A 10,973-nucleotide genomic window follows, 5' to 3' on the forward strand; every position below is an offset into this window, starting at 1 on the left:
GTTTAGGATTTTGTGTGCTTCTAAACAGTGAAACATTTTCAGAAGCACGTTGCTTTGTTTAGGATTTTGTGTGCTTCTAAACAGTGAAACATTTTCAGAAGCACGTTGCTTTGTTTAGGATTTGTGTGCTTCTAAACAGTGAAACATTTTCAGAAGCAGTTGCTTTGTTTAGGATTTTGTGTGCTTCTAAACAGCGAACCGTTTTCATAACGTTGCTTGTTTTGTGTACTTCTAAATAATGAAACATTTTCAGAAGCATGTTGCTTTGTTTAGGATTTTGTGTGCTTCTAAACAGTGAAACATTTTCAGAAGCATGTTGCAAATCTTCTCCATTTCTCTTTAGGGCCAGTTGATGTGTTCTTTGGCAAATTGTAACCTCTTCTGCACGTCTTTTATTTAACAGAGGGACTTTGCGGGGGATTCTTGCAAATAAATTAGCTTCACACAGGCGTCTTCTAACTGTCACAGCACTTACAGGTAACTCCAGACTGTCTCTGATCATTCTGGAGCTGATCAATGGGTGAGCCTTTGCCATTCTGGTTATTCTTCTATCCATTTTGATGGTTGTTTTCCGTTTTCTTACACGCATCTCTGTTTTTTTTGTCCATTTTAAAGCATTGGAGATCATTGTAGATGAACAGCCTATAATGTTTTGCACCTGCGTATAAGTTTTTTCCCCTCTCCAATAAACGTTTTAATCAAACTACTCTGTTCTTCTGAACAATGTCTTGAACGTCCCATTTTCCTCAGGCTTTCAAAGAGAAAAGCATGTTCACAGGTGGGCTTCATCCTTAAATAGGGACACCTGATTCACACCTGTTGTTCCATAAACTGACAAACTCAATGACTGAATGTCACACTACTATTATTGTGAACACCCCCTTTTCTACTTTTTTTTTTAACTAATAGTCCAATTTCATAGCCTTAAGAGTGTGCATATCATGAATGCTTGGTCTTGTTGGATTTGTGAGAATCTACTGAATCTACTGGTAACTTGTTTCCCATGTAACAATAAGAAATACACTCAAAACCTGGATTAATCTTTTTAGTCACATAGCACTACTATTATCTGAACACTACTGTACAACCCCAATTACAATGAAGTTGGGACGTTGTGAAATGTAAATTATAAACAGAATACAATGATTTGCAAATCCTCTTCAACCTATATTCAATTGAATACACCACAAATACAATTACCACAGTAATTTACATTTCACACACGTCCCAACTTCATTGGAACTGAGGTTGTACTGTAATAATATGAGACAGTATGGAGACAAACAAAGGAGCAAGTCCACAAACACGTCTCCAACGCTCGCTACAGTTATCCACCCGCCCAGTGATCTCCGACACCTCCCACCTTAGGAAAACAAAACAAAAATCTCCTACCTCTCAGTGCACGGTGTTCTTTGTACTTTTCTCTAACTGCCTCAAGCTCAGAATATCTCCCCCCAGCATCTCCTTCTGTGACTCCAGACGAGGTTTCATGTCCAGGTTTTGCTCGGCCAGGCTGCGGTTTGATGCCAGTGCCATTTCTCTCTCCAGCTGGATGTTCTGGATCTGAAAAAGAGAAACAAAGCAATCAGACAAATCTCCTTTTTCAGTGACAAGGGTGGTGCTATGTTGAGATTAAAAAAATAAATAAAAATAACCGGCAAGTGTCATTCAGCGAGGAGTAAAAGTGAAAGGCTGTTGTTTAAGAGTACTGAGGGATTCATGGTAACAAACAGCGATTTCAAATAAAAAGAACCCGATAAATGCAGTAATTATGTCCACAATACTACTCAATATTAGAAATTTTTTCTCCCTGTGGTCAAATCATTCCATTCAACCTATTCTCAAACAAATGGAAAAAAAAACCTTTGAGGACCTGTTTGTGAAACCCTTCAATTTCAATTTATTTCATTTATATAGCACCAAATCCCAACAAAGTTGCCTCAAGGCTCCTCTTTCCATGACAAAAACTCCTGTAACAGTGGAATGTGCCGTTCATTTCCAAACTGGACGCTGTGTTGATCCGGACGTCGTCTGACTAGCACAGGAATTGCGGAAGACGTGGACATCAACACTTTTTCGGCACATTGAGCAGACGTGCGGAGGAATTCCACGGGTCGCGGCGGTGCCGCATGGCGCAAAGCACGCCGTGATGAAGCCTCACAGGACATGTTCTGGCATGTCCAGGCTCATCCACAATTTCTCGGATAGTCACATGACTGAAAAGCCACCGAAAGCCATCTGAAAGCCGTCATGTGAGACCAACACGGAGGTGGTTTTGTCCCGTGCCATGAACGCTCCGTGGCGCATCCCTCCGCTTCTCTTTCCATGAAAATACTCCTGTAACAGTGGAATGTGCCGAAATGGTACTGATGTCCACGTCTCCTGCCATTTTGTGTAAGTCAGACGACGTCCCGGATCAACAAAGCCTTCACGTTGGAAATGATCTGGTTGATTCAGCGGGGTCTGAGCATGTCGATCAGCGCTGGGAGCGCGCCACGGTCTCAGCAGCTGTGGGCGGTCTTTAAACCAGCTGGAGCACTCCTTAATCTGTGTAATCCCCATAAAATCGTCCCTGAAAGCCATCTGAATTTTCCAAAAGGTGCCCACCTGGAGGTCTCTCACAGTTTCTGGAAAATTTGATGCAGCAAAGCTCCAAATCGTTCAGACATTTATTCAGAATAAAATCCGACGAGAGGGGTGGACCACTGCTCACACAAAGCCTGCTCACAGGCGAATGACGCAACCGACAGGCATGAAAAAACTCACGCATGCGCACGAAGGTTCATGCTTGGCTGATGCAATCACACATGATTCAAATCCATATGGTTTTTGAAAAAAATAAAAAGGTCCGTTACTTTTCTAACAGACCCCGTATATGCCTTCTAATAAGTGCTGCAACAGTTTAGGAAACATAATGTTACAATGTTATAGTTTAGGAAATGTTAACACAATGAACTAAACAACATTAAAAAGGTAAAATATGATTAAACAAATGCAGATAATACAAACCTATTACTGTATTGGTTAACTCTGTCATATTGAAAGTTTTCCAAATAATGCAGCACCTAAGAGCGACCCTACAACTACAAATGGTAGAGACTCCAGCCTGTGGTGGTTTGTTTCACCAAGCAGTCTGTTCTCACTAAAGCCATTTATAAATGATGTGTAAAGTAAACACAAAAAACTGTTCAAGGGACCTCATGCACACCTCACACCATTTCTACACACGTTTTTCCAGACCAACCTAGAATGGTGAAGTGGAAACGACAAACGAGGTGAGACGTAATTTAACGTAAAACAAAGCAGCCAAAGCCACAGGGCTTTTATTAAATTATTTCTGTTCATGCACAGGCACCTATATTGTGTACAATTTACCAAACTACAATGTAACTAACTGGATGTCTCTTAAATTTTAACCACCCCTATTCTTCATTCATTTATTTTTGTTGGCTGTGGGCTATAAATAGTTGTGGCAGTATGCAAGTTGTTTGCCTCTTTTACCTTCTTCAGTTCCGTCAGTGGATTTTCTCTTGTTCGTGATCCTAGAACAGAGGCTCCCAAATTAAATATATTCCCTTTTCTTCATCCCTCGGGGACTCTTAATTTTGGTTTCATTGAAATTGAGCTTTTCCTTGTTTATCCCCATTGACATGTTGTGGGCCGTGTGAGGAAACGGGAACTGCTTTAGAACCTCAGACACAGGTTTTATATGCAAAGGTTTCATTTTAAGTAGTGTCTACATCCTTTCATGGCTAAAGATACGAGAGGAAAGCAGGTTCATAATTTACATTAGTCAAGGTGAGCCATGCCTACATACATCTTTATAACTCTGACAAAAACAATGCATATACACGTTTTTCTGCGAACACACAGGTTTACTCAGGTTTCTACAGATTTTTAAAAATGAGGCCCCTAGAGAACTATAACAGATGTACATTTAAATGGAAGCGATATCTAATATAATAAATGTTCTATAATTCTGGCCACTGAGAAGCTTGAACTGCTGCAGTGTTCCTCAGTGGCGTCACACATTATGTCTACCACTAAATTCTACCATAAAACCAGAGTTTTAAACAAGTATGACCTTGTTTGTACTGATGAGTGTGACAACGGTACTCAAGGTGACAGTTTGGGTTGGTTCTTGGATTCACACAGGACCAGAGTGAAAGTAGGAATTCTGCCATTGTGAAATAATGGGAATGTGTTTGAATGTCTATTGTTGCTTTGTGGATAACTCTTAAATATTACTTTCAAATTTCCCACCTTATCAAATTAAATAAAGAAGGCTTTTGCAGATATGTGCTCCCAGGGGCGTCGGACTGGGGGGTAAAGGGTACTATGTACCCAGGGCCCAGAGGCATGGGGGGGCACAAAAAATGGCATTAAATCATTTTTGTGTTGCATGTTATTACTGTCCATACAATTCATGTTGTAAAAGAATATAATTCGAATGAATGTATAAATGTTGCAAAACATACTCCTGCTCTAACAATAATATTGAAAGATCTCTGAGGGCCCTTCCACCCCTGCACAGTTGTTACAATGGTTTAGTCCAGGCGCACAGGTGACACTCTTCCCCCCCACACACACATCCCAAACGGGATCTCACAGAAAAAGGAGGTGTTTAGTAGTGCTGAAACAACTAATCGATTTAATTGATTATTAAAATAGTTGTCAACTAATTTAGTCATCAATTAGTTGTTAAATAACTTTTACGCAAATGTTTCATTTCTTCCATATAAATCAAACGTTTCTGCAGCGCGGCTTTGCTTTGAACCTTGAACCAATCGAAGCAGTGAATCGTGCGAATCACTGCTTCGATTGGTCCCTTTGTAGATTCAGTGTTTTATTTCGCTTAATCTTAATTTTTCTCCACTAAAACCCCAAAAGAGCATATGTCTGTGAGTAACATTTACCTTTTTATGTTAATCTGACCTGTTATGGTCTTCTGAAACAGTTGATAGATGTATTTCATAACTTAAAAACGGGGACCGATGCTAACCTGTTAGCATGTCTATGCCGTTTTTCAATGTTGAAATTAGGCATTAAGCTGTTGCAGCTGTCAGCACATTTGTTTTCTCTATAATAATTCATGGCTCAGCGTTTGTTGTCCTAAAATAGTCAAATGTATTACAAATGTAATATTTTATTCATTTTATTTATATATCAATAATAATAATAATAATCGAAACAACCCCAATAGTAGTAATAATAACTAATAATGCCACGATTACAGTTTTAGAGAACAGACAAAAAGAATCTGATAAAACAAAACAGAAAAGATTAAACCAACTAACAATGAGCATAATAAATAGAGAAATAAGTGTTTCCTGTGAACACCTAGTGGACTCTTAAACCTCCACTTCATCCCTGTTTTATTTAAGTTAATGACAATTTGTTTTGGTGAAACCACATCTAAGCTGTGTTTTTACACAAGGAAAAAATAAAATGTAGTTAACTACACATTTTGTGTCTTTTTTCAATATAACATATTACACTTTTGTCAGGCCTTTAAAATACTTTCTTGGACTCTTCTATAATATGTTGTCAGTGGTTGAGATAGTTGCTTGTAGGCATCTAAACCTGATGGAAATCTCTTGTTGTATGTCGGTGATGTATGTATGTGCAAAATAAAACACTACTCCAGGTCTGTTTTTGACGAGAATATAACATAACTTTGTTACAAGCTCAAAACGTTGATGTTGGTGACAAAGGCCTTTTAATAATACTCAAAGAAATAATGGCAAAACTCACATGTAAGTAAAAAAACCCCAAAATGATTAATCGAAAAAAATAATTGACCGATGAACTGATTAGTAAATAATTAGTTGCAGCCCTAGTGTTTATGTTGAAATAAAATGTCTTTCCTAAAAAATCAAAGTCTGGATGTCAAAAAAGAAGAGAAAAAGGACAGGGAAAGAAAACTAAATGAGGGAAAGCAGCTGCTAACCAAATTCTTTGAAAGAGAAGTGAGCTTGAAAGCTAGCTATACTGAGTGGGGGGGTCTGGGGGACCAAAAATGTGCAATTTGGTCCCCCAGACCACCAATTGCACCATTTTCTAGAAAAATGGTGCAATTTGGTCCCCCAGACCCCCAACTCAATATTGGTCCCCCAACTTTAAAAAGGGTTCTGACTCCCAGGTGTGATCTAAGGTATACATGATTTAGACCTGGTTTGACTACACATTAGAAATTTGGTGTTTGCTGTTAATAAAAAAGAGCATAACGGGGGGGTCTTCAATATGGCTAGTACCTAGGGCCCAGAATTTGTGCTATGCCCCTGTGTGCTCCTACAACAAAAAAGGGAGAAGTAAACTGGCCACTTCTGTAATTTTGCCCTCTGTACATTACCATAATGGAATTTAAATGAAACAATTAAAAGGTACTTGTAGTAAAGACTTTAACCTTTAATGGTTAGGAATTATAGACAGTTTTATTCAGTCCCTCCTTTTTTAGAGGCCCTAAGGACAAACTAAATATTGGTGTGAATATAAATCAGCACTTTCAGAACAAGTTTGCTTTAGACAAGTCAGAGGATGGATACATGAACATTTACAAGTGTAGTGTCAAAATTATTCATTTAATGTCTTACACATAGCCTGCCTAAAACTTTGCATTCTAAACTCTATTCATTGTTTTTATGTAAAACTCAGCATCTCTTCTCCAAGACCGAAAAACTGTGATAACATTCACTATTAAGTGAGAGTTTTTATGGGAAACTCAGTTTTCATTTTACTGGAAAATGTGTACGTGACTGTTTGCTGTGCCCCTGCCTTTCTCTGAATGTACAAGAGATCTCCTCAGAAATGCTGTGCACACACACACTCACACATTCAAATCCTGCTGTTCAGACTTTCCATCATTGCGTGTGTCTTCGAAGCCTCGAATTAAAAGCCTATTACTTAATCTGTTAATTTCTTGATTTCATTTCTACAAACAGCCTCATGACACTTTAACTTAAAATCATTTTTGCCTCCACACAAGTCACCGAATGTGTCCTGGACTTAATTTACACATCCATCATTAAAAAATACAAATAGTATGGAACCATATGGCAAATCTGTCTGGAGTAGGCAGTCCTCAAAATCTGAGTGACCGTGCAAGATAGTGAGAGAAGCCACCAAGCCAACCCCGACATCTCTGTAGGAGTTTTTGGCATTTGAGCCAGTGACAAAATAAACTGTGCATAATGTAAATTTTGCCAAACATTCTAAATGATTAAGAGTGCAACCTTTGTTACATCAGCAGTTACACAGCTTCATGGTGGAGTGGCACAGAGTAGGTCATTATGACTTTCTTTTAAAGAAGAAAATAAAAGATTTCAAAGTCAATTTGCCAAAAGTCTCATGGGACACTCGAGCCTAGATCTGATCTCTCTTCTTGCACTGAAATCCTTCTATGTTCCACCCCACAATATAGTCGTTAATGGGGGTGCACCAGCCAAATGTTTCATTATGCAAAGATCCTCCAATCATACTGACAGAAGCCTGTATGGACCTCCTCCAGTTTTAAGAGTTTTTTGAAAACTGCCTACTCCAGAGAGATCTACAACAAGAATAAAAAGAACTTTCTTAATCTTGAAGGAAAGTGTTTTGCCAGAGTGCAGAAACAGTAAACACTGCTTATTTTTTCTTTCTTTCTTTCCTTTTTTTTTTTTTTTTTTTTTTTTTTTACAGTGAGTACATGTTTATGCAAAATGACTGAAGACATCAGATACCATAATGTCTGTATTTCTTAATAACTGAAGTTCATACATGAAATGAAGACATATTTAGTAACTTGGAATTGTTTATGTATCCATCGTCTGACTTTTTGTATAATGCCATTAAATATTTTGATTCAATGTCTTCTGATTATTTAGATATAACGACAGTTTTACTGAAAGATTGATCAAATTAAAAACAAATAACTGCTCACTAAAAAAAAGTGTTACTTTCCAAATAGAAAACACAGTGGTGTCAGTTTACCTCGTCGGACTCTAGAGCCATAGACTCCACCCTCTCCGAGTTGTCCAGGAGCTCCTGCAGCTCTGATTGGCTCAGGTCCTGAAGCTTCTCCATTTGATTTGCCAGGATGGCTGTCCATCATGAAAAAAAAAAAAAATCAGGAAATAGTTTAAAAAAAAAGCATCTTGGAAATCGAAGCGGAAAAATCACAGGCCTGATTTTGTATTCGATGTAACTGACAGTAGTTAAACTGTTAAGCCAATGAGACAAACACAATCTCCACTAGTTATAGCTAATTCATCAATAAGAGGGGAGTACACGACACACTTGGTCTTATTTTACGATTAAATGAGTGGAAACAACGGGCTCGAATGGACTGTTGGTTAACAAGTAGCAGATTAATTATAATATTATTCTTCGGCTATAAAACAGGCGTTTGTCCAAAGCGAGGCAGAAAATCAGCTGCTACTTACACGATGCTAGCAAACCAAAGTGAGCCTGACACTGAGTGCTGGTAACATCCAACAGCAGCGACACGTCCACACGCTTCTTCACGAACCCAGCCGAACGAAAAACACTTATCGGCAAGCTGACGAGCCCCACGGCCGGTAGACAGTCAGCGGACGGTTCCGCGTTGAGAAACCTGACGATGACAACAGTCGGTATGATCGCAATGTCACACACATCAACTTCCAGCCAAGGGATCGGGCTCACAAACGTCCAACACAACGACGCCGTGCGATCCGATCGGTCAGCGACGAACGTCGGTGGAGCGGGACGACGCTTATTTCTTAAAAGTGTCACTACACGTCGGAAAAGGTGTTGGGAAAATCGCAAAATTTTCGAGCTAAAAATGGGAAAGTTTCACTCCATATTGACAGAAACCGCCGCCATTTTGGAACGAACCATGTTCCGTGGTTGAGGGGGTAGCTAAGCTATAAAAGTCTAAAACGTACCAAAACTGCTGTATGCGTTGCAATGTACAGTATAATTGTGCTTTTAAAAATACAGTTAGGTGATCGTGACATTTGGAAACACAAGTAGATGAATGCTTTTTTATCGTGGCAGTTTTCCCCTCGACTATCTCCTGTATATTTTGGCTGGTGGTTGAGTCCTCTGCTCCGCTGATTTGTTTGTGTGAACACCCAGCTTTCTTTAAAGTGTTTGTGAGGGCACTCACAAAAATAACATTATCCTTTTTTTGGATTCGACTGTTTTATACTGATTTAAGTCAAGCTTTCATCTGGAAGCTGGTTTAATTTATAGCTACAGTGTACCCAGCAAGTTTATGTCCGACCAGCTCCTGCTGATCCTCCTTGTCTGTGGGGGCGCTGTTTCCTTTTATTTGTTCATTAGCTTCATTCATAGGTTTCACTGCAAAGTGGAAAACAGTAAGGTTCATGTCTCTATTCACTTTAATAGCTTTAAAATCATACCTGCCAACATTTGAACACACATGTGTGACTGCGAGCAGGGGTGCCACCAGGAATTTTGGGCCCCATGAAAAGAAATCTTACTGGGCCACCCCCATATTATTTTGTCAGTATTATAATTGTATTAGGGGCCACTCTGGCCCCCTGTCAATCATGGGCCCCTAGTATCCTTCTCCTTATTCTTGCCTTTTTGGCACTCCTGGCCGCAAGCGCCAAGGGTGCAACGCGTATCTAGAGGGGTCCGGCGCATGCCGAGACCTACACAAGCTGTGGGAGTAATGGGCACCCCGAACACACCCATGAGGGACACGGGTCACGGGGTAAATACTTGCACTGTCCTGCCCAATGTGGGATAGTTGGCAGCACTGTAAAACACAAACATAATTTCAGTCAAACTTGGATAAACTCACTGCATCATGCTCTCGCAACACAGGTCATGTCAATGTCAAATCAGAGGTCATTATCTGAATGCATGATCATATCTAAGGAATTAGATACTGAAACCCTGTTTTTCTACAAGACTTCTGCTTTCCTGGAACAACAAATTTGTCAGACTTCTGGAATTAAACAGTGTCACATTATGATGTCAAGCAAAGTTGACAAATTAGACGGCTGTGATGACACACATATTGTCTGGATGCCTTGTTTTAGGAAGTCTCGAAAGATGTAGTGAACCCCCCCCCAACAAAAATCTCTAAATTCACAGTGACATTACCATCTTAATGTGACTGTTATTCAAAAATGTGAAAGAGCAGAATACAGAGTTCTGGATTTAGAGCAGATTGGGGGTGGGACTATAAATAGGGGAAAATACCATATGAAAATTGCTTATGTTTAGAATGTGTGACAGAATTAAATTATGTTATATTGCTTCGATTTTTGGGTTATTGTTCCAGCTTTTTTTTTCCTGTTGAAATTGTAAACAAAATGTCAAAATGACCACAGTATCAGGAGTATCAAAAATGTTTATTGCAATAGTTTATAGTATTTTGATAAGAAATCATTTCATACATATGAAAATGAATAAATGTCATTGACCAAAATGTTGTTTAAAATGGTCAGAATACTGGAGGAAAAATATAGAATTTTATAATATAGAATTTTATATGTATTTATTGTACAGTACTGTGCAAAAGTAATAAGTACCCCAGGGTTTCTGTACAAATGTTTCTATTATTTTATTTTATTTTAGTAAACGTCCAACTTTGAACTTTACTGATGTGGAACAAACATTAGAACATTACTTTGTACATTTACACAGTGCACGACTCCACAAGAGACAACAAATAGAGAACAATAATCAATGCGACATGATTAACATGATGTTCTGGTAAAACCACAAGATAGTTCACCCCAATTACTTCTGTTTTAAAACTAAAGAGCAACCACACAAGATACATAGTTTTAGCAGGGCTCTCCATAATGGAAGAGTGGCGGGTGTGTTATCATTCTATGATTTGCATGCCGATTTTCAAATGAAAGGTGTTCGGTTACTGTTTTCTTGGGTAATTTTACTTGGATTAATCAACATTAATTGGTTTGCAGCTGCGCAGCATAATTTTCCACAGCACCATTGTTTTCCAGTGAAATCTT

General features: G+C 38.8%; 1 protein-coding gene across 1 annotated transcript; it reads right to left on the reverse strand.

Moving 5' to 3' along the window:
* Window positions 1–1,395: 1,395 nt before the first annotated feature.
* LOC117526632 lies at window positions 1,396–9,681 on the reverse strand. The gene is made up of 4 exons (XM_034188685.1): window positions 9,567–9,681; window positions 8,421–8,750; window positions 7,969–8,078; window positions 1,396–1,563 (listed from the first exon to the last, which is right to left on the reverse strand). Exons 1-4 carry the CDS (start codon window positions 9,679–9,681, stop codon window positions 1,396–1,398), a joined length of 723 nt encoding a protein of 240 aa, XP_034044576.1.
* Between the last annotated feature and the right edge of the window lie 1,292 nt (window positions 9,682–10,973).

The sequence above is a fragment of the Thalassophryne amazonica genome, chromosome 15 (genome assembly GCF_902500255.1).
Source record: "Thalassophryne amazonica chromosome 15, fThaAma1.1, whole genome shotgun sequence".
In the NCBI taxonomy this organism is placed as follows: domain Eukaryota; kingdom Metazoa; phylum Chordata; class Actinopteri; order Batrachoidiformes; family Batrachoididae; genus Thalassophryne; species Thalassophryne amazonica.

What these genes read in the sequence shown, in the direction of transcription:
- LOC117526632 (XM_034188685.1), bottom strand. Translation starts at nt 9,681, where the DNA reads ATGGGTGTGTTCGGGGTGCCCATTACTCCCACAGCTTGTGTAGGTCTC. An exon ending in CGGCCAGGAGTGCCAAAAAG is followed by an intron (nt 8,751 to 9,566) that starts GCAAGAATAAGG and finishes TCCGACGTGTAG; the next exon opens with TGACACTTTTAAGAAATAAG. An exon ending in CTTTGGTTTGCTAGCATCGT is followed by an intron (nt 8,079 to 8,420) that starts GTAAGTAGCAGC and finishes CATGATGGACAG; the next exon opens with CCATCCTGGCAAATCAAATG.